The sequence below is a fragment of the Zootoca vivipara genome, chromosome 14 (genome assembly GCF_965207765.1).
Source record: "Zootoca vivipara chromosome 14, rZooViv2.hap1.1, whole genome shotgun sequence".
Taxonomy (NCBI): domain Eukaryota; kingdom Metazoa; phylum Chordata; class Lepidosauria; order Squamata; family Lacertidae; genus Zootoca; species Zootoca vivipara.
In genome coordinates this window covers 46,485,235-46,502,408 of record NC_142597.1, presented here as the reverse complement: position 1 = coordinate 46,502,408, position 17,174 = coordinate 46,485,235, and the positions used below count along the sequence as shown (strand labels likewise).

At 53.1% G+C, this 17,174-nt stretch overlaps 1 protein-coding gene across 9 annotated transcripts; it reads left to right on the top strand.

The window, feature by feature from the left end:
- Positions 1-101: 101 nt before the first annotated feature.
- On the top strand, positions 102-15,845 carry LOC118096990 (apoptosis-inducing factor 3). Of its 9 annotated transcripts, none has more exons than XM_060268654.2 (19): positions 102-230; positions 6,201-6,273; positions 7,405-7,514; positions 7,603-7,712; positions 8,777-8,821; positions 8,973-9,054; positions 9,152-9,264; positions 10,634-10,720; positions 11,155-11,246; positions 11,417-11,547; positions 11,723-11,838; positions 12,227-12,298; positions 12,405-12,468; positions 13,169-13,245; positions 13,324-13,441; positions 13,785-13,883; positions 14,505-14,580; positions 15,496-15,600; positions 15,701-15,845. In XM_060268654.2, exons 2-19 carry the CDS (start codon positions 6,209-6,211, stop codon positions 15,735-15,737), a joined length of 1,599 nt encoding a protein of 532 aa, XP_060124637.1. In that variant the 5' UTR covers positions 102-230; positions 6,201-6,208; the 3' UTR covers positions 15,738-15,845. The 9 variants fall into 9 exon arrangements, with proteins under 9 accessions (XP_060124637.1, XP_088514276.1, XP_088514272.1 ...); XM_088658150.1 differs by having other exon boundaries at positions 109-235; XM_088658146.1 differs by having other exon boundaries at positions 110-235; positions 6,204-6,273.
- Positions 15,846-17,174: the final 1,329 nt, after the last annotated feature.

Here is a 17,174-nt window from a genome sequence, read left to right as displayed (position 1 = left end):
GGACGGGAGGGGGCGCCGCGGGCGGGGTCAGCGGAGGCAGAAGTGACGCGGCTTGGTCCTGCAGGGTCCGGTTCCCGGCGGAGCAACGGGAGGGCCGCGCGGGGCTCGCCGCCGCCCACAAGAAGCAAAGCGCAGCTGGGACTACACGGAGGGAGGTCCTTTTCCAGCGGGGAAACTGAGGCAGGGAGGCGCGCCCTGGGGCAGCAGCGCCAGCCGCGTTGGATGCCGTGGTGGGGTATTCCGACGTCCCCTTCCCCGCCAGCAAGGACCCAACCGGTCAGGAATGGGGAGGGTCAGCGAGGCGCGCTTCTCCGGCGCGCGCACAGAGCGCCACCGCTCGGGTGTCTCGCAGAGAGCCCCCCCCCCGGAGCGGGGCGAGGGGGCTCCCAACAAGTGGATCCCGGGGAGGGGAGGGGTCTGCCCACCTAGCCATTTTGAAAATGCTTAACAATCTACCAACATAATAGTATTCATCTCTAATTTGTAGATATGCTTGTTCTGTCCCAACTAAGAGTAGATACCTTGAAATTAACGGACCTCAGGATACAATGCCCGTTAATTACTTTGACACTGAGTACAGCCTGTAACAGATTGAGAAGAATCTGTGTTGTTTTGACTGAGCAAAGGTGCTTATAAATTCCCTCAGGCACCAAACTGTGTGGGAACCATTGCTAAAGCGGATGCCATGCCAGTCTGGTGCCAATCCGCCACATGCTTTGGACCACAACTCCCATCACTCCCAGCCAGCGCAGAACACTCTGTTTGGGGGCAAAAGGGAGGGGAAACAGGCAAATTTGTCTGCCCTCTCCCAAACCTAGACAATGTTGGTGGCAGAAGAAAAGGTGAAAAAGAAGAAATGAAGCCCGGGAAGGGCGGGATATAAATAAAAGTTGATTATTATTATTATTATTATTATTATTATTATTATTATTATATAAAGTCAGCATAAACCTTGGGGTGGGGGAGCCCAGTGCTCTCAAGGGGATTCAGACCTCCCTTTCTCCAGTCATCAATAGAGGGGATGCTGCCAGTCTGTGTGTGCATATGAGAAAGTGCGAGGGCACACTTTGAGTATGCACCCTTTCCCACAGGCTTGGCCAAGGGTCAGAGGGCCAGAGCTTAGTGACAGAGCATCTGCTTTGCATGCAGAAGTTCCCCAGGTCACTCCCAGAGAGCATCTCCAGGAATAATAATAATAATAATAATAATAATAATAATAATAATAATAATAATAATTTATTATTTATACCCCACCCATCTGGCTGGGTTTCCCCAGCCACTCTGGGCGGCTTACAACAGAAACATTAAAATACACTAATTTCTTAAACATTAAAAGCCTCCCTAAACAGGGCTGCCTTCAGATGTCTTCTAAAAATCTGGTAGCTGCTTTCCTTTTTGAAATCTGCCTGGTTCCCTGCAACTTGGCTTCTCGCAATGAGGGAACCGCAAGAAGGCCCTCGGAGCTGGACCTCAGTGTCCAGGCAGAATGATGGGGGTGGAGACGCTCCTTTAGGTATACTGGACTGAGGCCGTTTAGGGCTATAAAGGTCAGCACCAACACTTTGAACTGTGCTCGGAAACATACTGGGAGCCAATGTAGGTCTTTCAGGACCGGTGTTATGTGGTCTCGGCGGCCGCTCCCAGTCACCAGTCTAGCTGCCGCATTCTGGATTAGTTGTAGTTTCTGGGTCACCTTCAAAGGTAGCCCCACGTAGAGGGCATTGCAGTAGTCCAAGCGGGGGCAGACCATCCGAATCAGTCCCACCTTCCTGCAGAGGGGAAGGGTTGCGGAGAAGTCCAGTTGCATCAGGTAGTGATCTGACCATGGCACTTCTTTAGTTTCACTTTTACTTAGTGTCAGATCACCAACATCCATAGAGGTAAACACCAGGTCCAAGGCATGTCCGTGGCTATGAGTTGGGCCAGACTTTTTCAGGGAAGGCCAATGGAGGCCATTCTTTCCACGAAGTCCCGAGCGGCCCCTTGTAAGGTCGTGTCGGCATGGATATTAAAATCCCCTAGGACAACCAAGCTAGGTGTCTCCAGGAGAATGTCCACCACAACCTGAAGCAGCTTGGGCAGGGAATCCTTGGTGCAGCGAGGAGGTCAGTACACCAGAAGGAATCCTGTACTGCCCCTATTGCCCAACTTCCAGAACATGCACTCAGAGAACTGGGTCTTCCCAATAGGACGCCTGGTGCAAACTAATGACTTCCTAAAAATCACTGCAACCCCCCCCTCCCCGCCCACAAGGCCAGGAAGGGCTGGGGGAGGGATTCCTGTCTGAGGCCCTGGAGAGCCACTGCTGGCTGTCAGTGTGTAGAGTACAGAGCTAGGTGAATCAATGTTCTGACTGGGTAGAAAGCAACTTCCTACGTTCCTAAGGCTGCTTAATCTTTGTCCACAGACACAGCAAACTCATTCCGTTGTCTGGGGTGCCATCCTTTGCTATTGCTTTGCCCCATGGCCATGCTTTCCCTTGGGTCCCCCCCCCCCCAAATTGCTTTCTCTGCAACTTGGAGGGGAGGCTGTGCCAGAAACTTTCTGCCAATGTTTATTAAGCTATGCCTTTCTTTCTAAATTGACACCCAACCTCTGGCAACACTAATGTTACTCACTAATGCTCACTCTTGTGCTTCTCCAAGCGATACCAGAGCCAGTCAAGTCACTCTCTGGTCCCTGTTGCAACATCAGACTTTGCTCTGCACTCTTTCTAATAAAGGACTCCGTTAATAAAGGATTCATCACTCATTAGAGGACCAACCTGTTGCATCTTTGCTCCTCTGCTCAGGACTTGCCTCTCCCTTTTTCTTGCTGACTCAGAGGCTGTTCTCACCAGAGAGCAGGATCTTGCCCATTGCCCTGTCTGCCTGCTGGATCCCTCTCCGCATCCTCCATCAGACAGGCCTGTCCGCCTTCTTTACATCTGCTTCTCTATACAAATGAAAATTATGTTGGTTGTTTCATTTAAATTTATCTGCCACTTGATTATTATTATTTTTTTAAAAAAGCAATGACCCCAAAGCTGGTTTACAGAAGAGATAAAACAATGGAATTATTATTACAGTACTAAGAAAATATAGCAGCAATAAATTAAGAAATTTGAAAAGCTAAAATAACAAGGGATCAAGACTCACATCAACTTTCCAAACATCTGGGTAGGCTTGTCGAAGCAAAAACGTTTCTAGCAGGTGCCGAAAAGAGTACAGCGAAGGCACCTGCCCAATGTCAATAGGCAGGGAGTTCCAAAGATTGTAGGGGCAGCGGAGAGATGGTTTGCGGCCTGGGCTCGAGTGTTACTGTTCGCCTCCCCCAACTTGGAAAGGAAGAGGATTGAGACTGCAAGTCCAAGAAGTATCTTTGGCTGGGCTGGCTTTGGGAAGGGTCATCGTAGCTCAGGGGCAGAACACCTGCTTGGCATGCAGAAGGCCTGGGTTCAGTCCCCAGTGGCATCTCCTGGGAGGGCTAGGAATGGCTCTCTTTCTGCCAGCGTAGACAGTACTGAGGTGGATGGAGCAACTCCTGCCTCGTTGCATGTGATGTAGGAGTTGCCAAGCCTCTGCCACGCCCAGCCCCAGCTGCTCATTACCCCATGGGCAGTCTGCACACTCCCTTCCTGACACCTTGATTAAGGAGAGTCAGAAGCTCCTCTCCAGGCCTCAGCCCTCCGGAGCAATAGGGGTGCCCCTGGGGCCCCCCGTTTCCAGCAGAGCAACAGCCGCAGAGGAGCTGTGCATTGGAGGCAGGAGGTGAGAGGAGGAACTGGTGGAAGCAGACCAGCAGCCTCTCTTCACACCCACCTTCTCTCTCAGGAGAAGCAAGGAGGGAGGGAGCCACAGGCAGATCAGCTGAGCTCCAGGGAAACCGAATCCAAGGCCGTGAGTACTTGCTTTTCCCTCGCTGGCACTGCCACAGGCCACTTCCCTGGCAGTACAGGCTGCAGGAGGTACAAGGGATGGGGCTTCCCTCCAAGCCTGAAGGGTGGCCAGCATCTGATTTTCCCCCTGGGGACAGAGAACCCGTCTTGCCTTTGGGAGGCTGCTGCTTCCTCCCTGGCGTTGTCTGCTGGGCTCTCAGCAGCCAGCCTGGGCTCATAGCTAGGGGTGAGGAGGATGCTGCAGGGATCTGGAGGGCAGCCACAGATGTTTCCCTGTGCTCTGTTGGAAGGGCCTCTAGCAATGAGGAACACCTTTCCCGCCTGCCACAATCCTAGCTTAGGTGATCAGGCCGGTTGTTAGAAGGCAGCATCCCAAGTACTCAGGTAGAATGTCGCCTTGCAAACGGAAGGTCCCCAGGTTCAATTCCCAATGGCATGCACATGAAAGCTTATACCCAGAACAAACTTAGTTGGTCTCTAAGGTGCTACTGGACAATTTTTTAATTTATTTTGACTGCGTCAGACCACCACGGCTACCTACCTGAATCCTGTCCTGGAGAGAAAGGGATGTAGCAGAAGCAATAGATGTGAAAAGGATCTCAGGGTCTTAGTAGATCACAAGCTTAACGCAAGTCAACAGTGTGATGCAGGAGCAAAAAAAGCAAATGCCATCTTGGGCTGAATCAACAGAAGTCTAGTGTCCAGATCAAGGGAAGTCATAGTCCCACTCTCTTCTGCCTTGGTCAGGCCGCACCTGGAATACTGTGTCCAGTTCCGGGTGCCACAATTTAAGATGTTGACAAGTGGGAATGTGTGCAAAGCTAAGATTATCGAAGGTCTGGAAACCAAGCCTTATGAGGAGCACTTGAAGGAGCTAGGATAGGATAGCCATCTTCAAATACCTGAAAGGCTGTCACAGGGAACCTCCTTTGAACCCTCCCTTTGAACCTCCTTTGTTGGAGGTTTTTCAGCAGAGGTTGGGTGGCGGTCATCTGCTAAGGATGCTTTAGCTGGGACTCCTGATTCTATTATTCTTTCTCTTTTCAATTTCTGATACTGTACTGAAAATCAAGGGAGGTGGGGGTGGGCAGGCACACAGACATCTGACTTAGATTTGCTGCTGCATTTGCAAGGTTGGTTGGTTTGTTAAATTTTTATGTCGCCCTTCATCCGTAGATCTCGGGTGGTTCACAACATAAAAATACATGATCAGAACACAAAATACCTGATAAAAACAAGAACCAAAGAAACCCTCACAAACCAATAAACCCCCCTCCCCACAAACACATTTAATATATATAGGATGTTAATCAGCCTAAGGCCTGTCCCCCCCCCCAACTTTCTAACCTCAGGAGAATTTTTCCTCACTGGCTTTGGGAGAATGCTCCCCCCCCCAATGTTGCAAAATTCTCTTAAATTTTAGGCAGGGCTTCCTCACCTGCTGGAAAAGGCCTTCACTGGCATCCCTGGGTAGAGGCCCCAGATGCTGAGCTTTCATTAAAACAAAAACAAAACCCCAAGTTTCTGGCCCTCCGAGAAAGGAAGTTATGAAGAAAAGCATGCCTGCACCCTTCTGTGCCATTTCTGTCCCATCCGCCAACTCAGTTGCTCCCACCTGTCAGTGTTTCTGGCCCAGGAGTGATGTTAAAGCTGTAAGAAACAAGTGAGCCGTCTGGATAACAGGAATTCCTGGGGTCCCCAGGAGCTGCTGTTTCCCTTTCCCTTTAGTGCCCTTTTCCTGCTTCGGACTTCCTTTTTCATCCTTGGATCTCTGTAGCTTGCCATTCTTTTCCTCCTAGCAACCAGAATGTATCTTTCCTAGTGGGTTCGCCTGAGATCTGGTAGTCCCCAGAAGCCATTTTCTGAAAATGCTACTACACAATAAGTGACTCCGGGGGAAACAAGGCAAAGGAGTGGTAGGGAGTTCCCTTGTGCCCAGTTATTTCTCCTTTGTAGAAGGGGGGGAGTTTAGGGTCTGCTGCTGGGGGTGGGCCAGTTCCCTGAAGGGCATCTGGGCCAAAGGCAGGAGATCTCCCCGCCATCTTCTTCTTCTCCAAGGAATGTTTTCATGGACTTTTCAACAGGCGATTCAGTGGTTTGGGAGGACCCCAAGCTTTGCTAGCTCAGCTCTGGGTCTGGCTTGCACCCGAGGCCAGACCTGCAGTTGTTTGTGGGCAAATGGTGCAAGAGGGCAGTTGCCTCCCTGGCTTTCCTTGTTCAAGGCAGAAGTTATTTTGGTGGGGGGCAGACAAGAGAGGCTGCTCAGGGAGGGAGGGTCTGCCCTTGTCTTCTCTGCCTGACCTTGTTTCTTCTGGGCCTCCAGCAGGAGCCATGGAAGGGGGAGACACGGTGGTGACACAGCAGGTCTGCCAGGAGGACGACATGTATGACGGAGAGTGAGTAGCATCTTGTAGCGGTAAAAGCATTGCTGCGTTTGTTTGGGCTGTATGAACAGAAGCAGGGCCACCATGGAAGACCACCAAGCAAGACACAGAGGGAACAACCCTTTCCTGCCACTTCTCCCCCGGCTGCCTCTGTCCCTGGAGGTTCCACATGAAGCTCCTGAGGCTAATAACCAAGGATTGACTTCTCCTTCTTGCATGGATCTGTCTAGTCTTTAGATACACACACACAGGGAAGTGTTCTCCCTCTCCCTCTCCCTCTCCCTCTCCCTCTCCCTCTCCCTCTCCCTCGGGATGACTTCCTTCCTTCCCTGCTCCCCCCACCCAGCCCTCCTGCTACTAACTTCTGCCTCCTCTTCCTGCTGTTTCTGCTTGGCTACCCAGCCCCTCCCAGTTCTGCCCTTTTATAGACCTGCAGACTGTATGCATTTTGCGTGGGGGGGGGGGACAGGACAGGACACATTTTTAAGGCTGCCAAGTTCCCCATCTGCCTTCCCACTTTTACAATATATGCATCGGCCTTGTGCAAGGGTTGCTTTCTTTTCCATTACTGTTTCTTAAGCCACCGGGCTGCCCAGGACAGGAGCTGAGCCAGGCGGCATGTTATGAGCTGAGCCTGCATGTTATGCAAAGGCCTTTGCATAATTCCTGCTCGGGTCTTATACAAGCCTCCCCACCCGTCTGCACATGTCTCCGAGGCCTTGCAGAGTTGTCTGGCAGCTCAGGTTCAGCAAAGGCTTCTTTTCTTGCTTTCGCATTCGCTCGTTTCACAGCCAGCTAGACATCTTGTCATTTGCAAACGGTACAGAATCCACCCTGCAGACCTGGTGCAGCATTTGGACCTCTGAGTCAACACAGAGATTGGAGCATCTGCCCTGGTCCTCTGGCCTTCGCTGTTGTGGAGGCAGGAGATTGGGCAAGGGGGGCGGCTGGCAGCCGGACAATCCCTGCCTGCCTGCAGGACTCCTTTGCAGGCTCCTCTTGGACCCTAAACACTGGAGTCCCTGGCTCCCTTGGAAGTGGGGGGTGGGGGGATCCAGTTCCTAGGAAACTCCTCTGTAGAGCATCACCCCATTCCCCCCAAATAGGCTTCTGGAGGGCTACCTGTCTCCCTTCCGCTTGCAGGATGCGAGAGGTGGAGGTGGCCGGGCACCCGGTGTTGCTCGTGAGGGACCACCTGCAGTTCAGCGCTCTAGGGAGCAGGTGCACCCATGCCGGAGCCCCCCTCTGCAAAGGTAAGGGGGTGCCTCTCTCCCCTCTCTCCTCCCCCCTGCCAGTTTCTCTCTCTCTCCTGCTCAGCTGGTCTCTCCTTCTGAATTCCAGGCTACTTGGGACGGGGACGGATCCGCTGCCCCTGGCACGGGGCTTGCTTCAGCCTCAAGACGGGGGACATTGAGGAATACCCTACCCTGGACTGCCTCACATCCTTCAAGGTGCGCTCTGATCCTGGCTGCCGGGGCTTCCTTGCACAGAGAGCCAAGGGAGCTTTTTCGTCTTGAGAGGGAGGGGGAGGCCTCCACTGTGGTCCTTCTGCGCAGCTTCCTTGCCCGGGTGGAAGGGGCTGCTGGGGGTGCCTGTGCAGCACTGCATGCCCAATTGAGAGCCAGGATCTTGGAAGGACAGCCTCCCCTCCCAGGCCCCGCTGCTTATCTCGTTGCCCCTTCGGACGGATGGCGGGGCCTTTTCTCCTGTGGCACCAGAGCTTGTGGTGCTCCCTTTCAAGAGCGGCTGGCTTGCCTTCTTCTCTCAAGGCCTTTAGGCAGGCTGTGGAAGGGCTGACTTCTTCAGGCCCTGGATCTGCCCTCAGCTCTCAGGCTCCGTGGCAGAGCAGCTGCTCTGCATGCAGAAGATCCACAGTTCAACCCGGAGAGAGGCTAAGATTCCTTGCCTGAAATCCCAGAGAGGCATTGCTGCAGGTCAGAGTAGAGGATACTAAGCTCAATAGACCAAGGGTCTGACTCAGTTGTGCCATGTGAATTATTATGGCTATAAGCTGTCTTTGGTGGCCTGAAGGCACCAAAATGAGCATATAAATCAGTGTGTGTTTTAGTGCCTGTGCACGCCTGGCAGCCGGAATCCTGGCCTTTGGTCAGCCTCAGTAGAGGGAGGCCAGTCCACAAATGCTGCCGTGGGAAAGAGGATGGCTCCATGTGGCCCCACTCACTTCCCTTGGAGGTGAGGAGTCCCACAAATGCAGGACTCGCCTGGGCTTTGATTTCCTCTGGAAGGAAAAGTCACAGAAGACTTAGAAGCATTTTGTGGCATTTGCATTCACTTACCAGTACTGCATACAGGCTGAGCACAGGTGGAGTCGGCAGGCACAGCTTCACACACCCAAAATGCACTTCTCTCCCCCCCCCCATCAGATCCCTGGAGGGAGTTAGGGAGCCACCAAAAGATGTCTGTGGCCACTTCCTACAGACCTTCAAGGGATAGTTGCAGCCCCATTAACCCTCTCCTGTCCAAGCTCCACTCAGTATCCTTTGGGTCTCTGCAGGTGACTGTGGACGGTGGGCATGTGTATGTCACGGCCAAGATTAAGGTAAGGAACTCTGACTCCCCTCCCCTCCTCACGGCTGGATGCCAGGGGTGCCATGGGGCTCCACGTTGGCTACCTGTCCTTCTTCTTGCCCAGCCACAGCCCAGGCTCACACCCTTCTTCTCCCCACCTGCCCCCCCCCACTTTCTGGCAGGACCTGGAGAGCAGCCACAGGGTGAAGCCCATGAGCAAACGGAACCCTCTCAACAGCCAGACAGCGCTGCTCCTGGGGGCAGGTGAGTCCAGGAGGGCCAAGGCTGGGGTGTGTGTGTGTGTGTCAGCCAGAGTGCCAAAGAGTCGTCACTGCTCACCAGACAGCCCTCTTCTTCCTAGGGCCCGCAGCCCTGACCTGCGGCGAGATCCTTCGCCAAGAGGGCTTTACTGGCAGAATCGTCATGGTGACCCGGGAGAACCACCTGCCCTATGACAAGACGAAGCTGAGCAAGGTCTCGGGGGGGGGGGCTGGGGCAGGGGCATGAGCAGTGGGGCCTGAAAACGCTGAGGGTGGGAAGTCTCTTTGCCCCTCATTCATTACACCAGGGATCACCCAAGGTTTTCAGGGGGCCCAGGCTTTCAGCTTTTGTTTTTGAGTAAGTCTCTAGCTTCCGTAGAAGGAAAGTTACGGGCCAAGAGGTGGAGGCACCTTTGAAGTGATTTCTGAGAACTGAGAGGGTGGTGTGGCTGCCTTGCCCATTTTTCCTGGCACAGAGGATCAGTATGGTGGGATCTGCCCACCCAGGACCAGCAGGAGGCACTGGCCTTCCCTGGGTAGGCATAAAGCTGCCCGGGTGCAGGGTGGGCATGACAGTTGTTTTAATGGTGTATGATACCACATTCTGCATGGCAGCCATTTTGTGGCTGGTGCCCAAGGCACTACCTGTGCCCACTTGCCCAAAAAGATGGGAACCCCCTGTGCCACACGATGGCATTTATATACTGCCCTTTAGCAGGAACCTCACCCAGCCAACCCCACCACTTTTTAAAGCCCCTGCTTTAGAAGACTGCTGGGGTGGGGAGAGATGAGCTGGGTGCTCCCCGTCTTCAAAGGTGTCTCCTCCCAGGCAGCTTTGGAACGCCCTGCTTATTGAAGCCAGACAGGCTCCCTCTTTGCTGTCTCTCCACCAATAGGTGAAGTCCTTTGGTTGCTTTTTAATGAAGTTTTTATTGCAGTTATTTGTATGTTTTAATAATAATAATAATAATAATTTATTATTTATACCCCGCCCATCTGGCCGGGTTCCCCCAGCCACTCTAATAGATTATATAGACCAATCTAAGGGACCCAGGTGGCGCTGTGGGTTAAACCACTGAGCCTAGGGCTTGCTGATCAGAAGGTCGGCGGTTCAAATCTCTGCAACGGGGTGAGCTCCCATTGCTCGGTCCCAGCTCCTGCCCACCTAGCAGTTTGAAAGCACATCAAAGTGCAAGTAGATAAATAGGGACCGCTCCGGCGGGAAGGTAAACGGCGTTTCCGTGCGCTGCTCTGGTTTGCCAGAAGCAGCTTTGTCATGCTGGCCACATGACCCGGAAGCTGTCTGCGGACAAACGCTGGCTCCCTCGGCCTATAGAGCGAGATGAGCGCCGCAACCCCAGAGTCGGACATGACTGTACCTGATGCTCAGGGGCCCCTTTACCTTTTATAGATCAATCTATAAAGGTAAAGGGACCCCTGACCATTTGGTCCACTTGTGACCGACTCTGGGGTTGCAGCGCTCATCTCGCGTTATTGGCAGAGGGAGCCAGCGTACAGCTTCCAGGTCATGTGGCCAAAATAACCCTGCTATAAAGCAGGTCTCCTTCCTTTGCTGTTCATAGGCATTGGGTACCAAAGCAACAGACATCTACCTGCGGTCTCAGAGCTTCCTGGATGCTCACAACATCGAAGTCTGGATGGAGAAAGAGGCGAGTGGGGTTGCCACCTGCGAGGGGAGGGGGGAGATTAGGACACTGGTGTCACAGGGTGGCATCGCATTCCAGACCCTGTCTTGGGGAAAGGAGACATCCCCCACTAGCATGGATGATGCACCTTTGCATAAGGAGGGGCCTCATGCCATGCAAAATGGGGTGCCCCCATTTCAGAACAATGGAAAGGAAAAACAGACAGAAAGGCAGGATGAGGAGGAGCTAGCAGGGTTGACCCTTGTCCTGCAGAATGAGGCCATTTAAGGACTGTGGTCAAAGGATCAACGGAGGATGATGTTAAGGGCAGATTTAGTTCATGGGGTGGACTAGATGACTCTTGGGGTCCCTTCCAACTCTACTGCTCTAGGACTCTGTCTATCCTCCATCCCTCCATCCCAGCCCCACTTTGGGTCTTCTCTTTGGCCTGGCTGCAGGTGGCATCTCTGGACCTGGATGGCAAAAGGGCAGAGTTCAGTGACGGGACCTGGCAGAGCTACGACCACCTGCTGATTGCCACGGGCAGCAGGTAGGCACTGCCCCCTCCCATGCACAAGGGTACAGGATTGCGCCCAGAAACTGCTCACGCTACTGAAATCCCGTTGCAAAACGTGCCTAGAACAATGGGAGTTTCGAACGCTACCCCTACCATAAGCCAAGCCATCTTGCTCATACCCCTCTCCTCTTGCCCTCGCTCAGCCCCAGGCGTCTCCAGTGCCCAGGCGCCAACCTCCAGAACGTCTGCGTCCTCCTCACCCCTGAAGATTCCAGCCGGATCCTGCGCTTGGCAACGGGCAAGAGGGTGGCAATTGTGGGAGCGTCCTTCATCGGTATGGGAATCGGGTGCACTCAGTTTGGCAAGCAGCAGAGGCGAAGGGGAAGGCAGGGACAGAGCAGCTGCAGGGGCCTGGCTCTAAGGAACCGTCTGTGAAGCAGGCACCTAGGGGCAAAGAGATGCAGCTGGCCTCTCCCCCCTGAGTGAGGCACCTCCTCTCCTCCTTGTAGGCATGGAAGTGGCCGCCAGCCTGGTGGGCAAAGCCGCTTGCATCGAGGTGATTGAGAGGGCAGAGTGCCCATACCATGCAGCCCTGGGCTGCCAGGTGGGCCACGTGGCCATGAAGGTGAGCAGCCCAGGCATGGAGCCAGAGGGATTTCTAGAGAGGGAAGAGGTGGGAGCTCAGGGCCAGAGTGCCTGCTTGGCATGGCCCAGGCCCCAGCTCTGATGGTGGATTGGACCTTCCTCCCCCCCCCCCCACTGCTGAGGCTTGGCTAGGAGGTGGTCTTGGAACAGCTCCAGGCTGGGCTATGGGGTAACCTCTTGGAATGAGAAGTAGAGGGTGGGGGGGTAAATGCCACACCTCTCTTGTGGGCATTTTCTGGCACCTGTGATGCCCACCCCAGGCCCTCCCAGAGCACCCCAGTGTAGCTGCATCCCAGGAGAAGGTGCAGGCTGCCTGTCCTCGCTGGGAGCTCCAAGGTTAACACCTGTGTCTCCTTCCGCTTCTGTAGATGCTTCAGGTGCAGGGAGTGAAGTTCCACCTGAAGGCAGAAGTGACAGAGCTGCAAGGCGAAGGAGGAAAGGTCTGTGAGGGGGGGGGCAGGGCAGGGGTAGAGCTCAGCAACCACAAAAGTGGCAGGTCCTCCAATCACAGCTGCCTTCCTCCTCCTCTTCCTTCCCTACCCCCAGGTCACGCAGGTCCTTCTGAGCAATGGGCAGGTGATCCTCACCGATGTGGTGGTGGTGGGAATAGGTGAGTCGAAGGGTTGGGGTATATGGAGGGATGGTGGTGTTTTCTCCTCCCCCCACACCCAAAAAAGCTGGAAGCCCTTTCCACACTCTGGCAACAAGGTAAGGTGCTCTTGAAGCAGCCACTTGCCACCCACCCATTGCAGAACTGGAATGATTTTCTTTCTTTCTCTATATGTTTCTATTTATTTTTCAAGAATAATATCTAGGCACAGAATAACAAAAATGTCTTCAGCGATACAGAAGATGTCAAGGCAATAAGCAACTACAGTATTTTACTTTTAAAAGACAACTGAATGCGGCCCTGTTTAGGGAAGTTTTTAATGTTTGATGCTGTATTGTTTTTAATATTCGGTTGGAAGCCACTCAGAGTGGCTGGGGAAACCCAGCCAGATGGGCGGGGTATAAATAATAAATTATTATTACATATCCTTTGCCATTTTAGCTACAATGATTTCTAGCATGTCATGCCAGTTGTTCAGAGCCCAGCAGGGTCACAATCTTGCTCTGAAAGGGGGAGCTTAGTGCCCCCCCCTGCAAACACATAAACACACACACACAGAGAGGAAATAATTTGTAAGTCACATGGCTTGGCAGGGAGGGATCAGGCCAGGGCTTCAGCAATGCCAGGCTAGAGGCCAGGCTAAAGCACTTTGGTGCCAGCTGGGCATGGCCACCACCTGACTCCCCCCTCTCACCCCCAGGAGTGACCCCCAATTCCAGCTTCCTTCAGGACAGCTCCATTGTGCTGGACCGCAGAGGCGCAGTCGTTGTGGATTTGGTAAGCGGAGGATTCAGAGGACCCCCTCCCTCTCCCCTCTCCCCATCTCTGACCAGCCTCTCCTTTGCCCCCCCCCAGTTCATGCAGACCAGCGCCCCCTCTGTCTTCGCTGCTGGGGACGTGGCCTCCTTCCCCGTGGCTCTGCTCGGAGGGAAAAACATCGACATCTGCCACTGGCAAATCGCCCAAGCCCACGGTAAGCACTACAGGAGTGGGGAAGGAATGTGCACACCCCTCGGGGCAAGTACAGCATTTGCAGAATTAACTGCCCAGAGCCTAGAGCTTTCATGTGTTTCTTTCTAAAGAAACATCAGGTTTCTAGTCCTTATTGACCGCAGAGAATAGAGGATTGCTTTCTTGAGGAAGTCTCTGAAACCAGGGGGCAGGCAGAGAGAGCAGAAGAAAAGCCAGAAAGGGGTGGGGGCAGTCAGATAGAGGTCACAACTGTCCCTGCTCAGTCGCTGTGTCCTCAGAGTGGTCCCTAGAGAACTGACCACAGCCCCCCTCCATCCTTCCCTACTTCTCTTTCTCCCCCCCAGGCCGCGTGGCTGCCCTCAACATGCTGCAGAGGCAGGAGAAGCTGCACACGGTGCCTTTCTTCTGGACCAAGCTGCAGGCCAAGAGCATCCGCTACGCAGGTAGGTGAGGGGGCGGGACACATACCAGCCTCCTGCCCCAAAGCCAGCCAGAGAGGCAGAGGAGCCAACCAACTGGCAGTGCCCCATATTCCCAGCCCTACATCTGTAAGAACCCAGTCATTTAGTGTGGCAGCGCCTACACTTTGGAACTCGCTGCCTATTGATATCAAGCGGGAGCCTTCACTGTACTCGTTTTGGCACCTGCAAAAAGCATTCTTGTTTAGACAATCTTGTCCAGGTGCTTATAGAGTTGAGCTGATTTTTAATCTGTTTTAGCATTTTTACTTTTGTCTGTTTTAAGGTACTGCCGCATTATTATTTTCTTCATTTCTATCTTTTAGTAAATCCACTTGGCAGTTTGCCTGGGTTTTTTTAGTCTAGCGCTATATGAATTTTATGAAATTTTCTTATTTATACCAACCCCACCCATCTGGCTGGGTTTCGCCAGCCACTCTGAGCAGATTCCAGCAAAATATAAAAACATAATATCTGCATAAACGACCTAGAGAAAGCCATCCTAGAGCTTTGAGCCTCATGTCCAGGAGGTGTCTCAGTTCTCTGCCAGCTCCCTGCCAACTATCTTGTTGGATCCCAAAACTTTGCTGCCCTTTTGCCTGACAGGCTGCGGGATTGGCTACACTGAGACAGTGCTCAGAGGAGATCTGAGCCAGGAGAAGTTCCTCATCTTCTACATCAGGTGAGTCAAGAGCTCCGCTTGGTCATTGGCAGGGGGGTGGCTGAGCAGGGCCCCCAGTTGCCAGTGCAGAAGCCCCCGTGCCCAGCACTGCAGAGAAGCAACTGCCTGCTTTGGATTGGATTGGTTGCATTTCTGTGCTGCTTTCCACTCAGATGAAACCCAAAGCGGCTCACAAAACAATGAACAACAATAACAGAACACAACAAGTACAGCACAAACCATTTAATTAATAATCAGTAAAACAATTGCAATTTATGAAATTCGTTCAGCAATCTGGAACCTATAAAATAAGCTAAACATCAGAATTACAGCATAAGGCATATCGTATGATTTCCAAATCAGCAATATAGCATTTTCTGATCTACAAAACAGTATTTTCTTTGGGTGGGGGTTAAGGATAGAGCATTAATGCTGGTGACGCTCCAAACTGTCTTGAGGCAGGGGCAGATAAAACCCTTTTCTTCCCCACCCCCCTCAGGTTGATGTGCATTCTAACTCCTATTGCCTGGAAGGGGAGACAGCAAAGGGGGGGTCCCCTAAATGCTGTTGGTCAAGTGGTCAGGGATAATCGGAGTCCATTGCCACTTTGTGGGAGAGGGGTGTTCTCCAATCCTGCCCTCTTAACGTTGGGCCTGATGACAGTTGCAGAAAGAGCCGATAGAAACATAGAACTGTAGAACTGGAAAGATCCCAAGGGTCATCTAGGCCAACCCTCTGCGATGCAGGAATCATGAGGCTTGTCAGAGCGGCATCCATCATTGGGGGTGGTGGGACATTACTGTTGGCAAGTCCCAGGTTCATTCCTCAGAATCTCTCCCTAAAGACAGGTCAGGCAGCAGGGGCTGATGGGAAAGATCCTGAGGATTTGGGGGGGGGGGGAGCATCCTGACCCAGCTCTCTCTCTTCCTTGCGCAGGGATGGCATTGTGACTGCAGTGGCCAGCCTAAACTTTGACCCCATGGTGGCCATGGTGGCTGAGGTCCTGTACTCGGGGAAGATCATCACCAAGGATGAGGCAGAGTAAGTTGCATCAGGGGTTTCCCCCCAACACAGGTGCTGACCCCCACCAGGGCCACGCTTCCTCTGTTTGGGTGACCCCAGCCATCTTGTTTCCTTTCAGGGCGATGAATGAAGAAGCCCCACCAGAGAAGGCCTAACCTCTCTCCCCACCCCGCAGCCCATGCTAGGATCGGGACCAGGGAGAGGCCATGAGGCTCCTACCCCCGCTGAGAAAAGAAAAGGCTGGATTTGATCCTAACAGGCACTGAAGCTTCTAATGTTTGCCTAAAATAATTCCTAAAACTCACGTTAGCTTTAAGTTTCTCACAAACTTTTGAAATTCAGATCTAAGCTGTCCTCTCTGCTAGTGTTGAAGGCCAGGAATAAGTGCCTCAGCTGAGCTGCCTCTCCTTCCAAGTAGGGCCCCCGTGCCATGTTTTTTTTTGGGGGGGAGAAGGGGCTGCAGCAGCTCAGGGGTGAAGCATCAGCGTCATCTCCATGGAGGGGCTCTGCTCAGACCCCTGCAGAACAGCTGCCAGCCTGTACAGACAACACTAGATTCTGTGCAGAGGAGGCAGCTGCCTAGATGGTCTTGCAAAATGTAGTATTTGTTCCGATATGATTAAGGGTTTTGCCACTTTTGTTCTGAATTAACTGTAGCAGCATTCATAAACAGTTGTCCAAAAAACTCCAGGTGACAGCCTTTAATGTAATAGGATTTTTGCAGGTGGATCCCCCTGAAGGAGATTTGATGGGGAGAGGTAGAGAGTTCCACTCTTGGCCAGCAGAGGGTGCCCTTGCCCCAGCTCTGGCTGCACTCTGGTCAGCTCACTTCCTCATTGACTGGAGGTTCCCTGGGACCAGGGCAGAGGGAAAGGGGGCCCAAGGCATGCCCTGCCCCCCCCTCGGCTCCCCACCCCCGCCCCCCACTCAGGAAGGCTGACCAATTTCTCAGCTGCATCACCAGTCAGGCAAGTGTCGGGCAGGGTTGGGCCACCCCAGGCAGAAAGACTTGTGGGTAGGTGGGATTTCGTTGAGATTCCTGCATTGCAGGGGATTGGACTAGATGACCCTTGGGGATCCCTTCCAACTCTATGGTTCTATGACCAGTTTGGAGGAGCCTCTGCTACAGAACCATCTTAAGGAGGGAGGGGAGGAAAGGCACCTCGCAAAGAGCGGCTCGGCCTCAGTATTGCACAGAAGGGGTACCACCATGTACCCTGGAAGAGCTCGGGGGCACCCTGGTGGGGCAAAGGCTGAATCCCTGCCAGGCAGCTTCCAAGGAGAGATCCCTGAGCTCAGAGACAGAACAGCTGCCTTGCATGCAATGAAGGCCCCAGGTATCAATTCCAGGGAGTTCTGCCTCCGACAGACCTTTGAGGGCCAGGCAGGAAGGAGGGGTGTTCCCCTGCTTCTATAGCAAGAGCCCCACAAAAACCATTTCCAAAAATGCCTACCAAGCTCATTTAGCTAAAGCAGACAAAAGATCCCCTTAAAAGAGGCTCCCAGCAGGAAAGCAGAACTGGACCAAATAAGCTGACACAGGATCCTGGCTGAGAAGAGGGCGGGGGGGGGGGGAGGCTAGCCTGTCCTTT

What these genes read in the sequence shown, in the direction of transcription:
- LOC118096990 (XM_088658150.1), top strand. An exon ending in ACTGCCTCACATCCTTCAAG is followed by an intron (nt 7,713 to 8,776) that starts GTGCGCTCTGAT and finishes GGGTCTCTGCAG; the next exon opens with GTGACTGTGGACGGTGGGCA. An exon ending in CTGATTGCCACGGGCAGCAG is followed by an intron (nt 11,247 to 11,416) that starts GTAGGCACTGCC and finishes GCCCTCGCTCAG; the next exon opens with CCCCAGGCGTCTCCAGTGCC.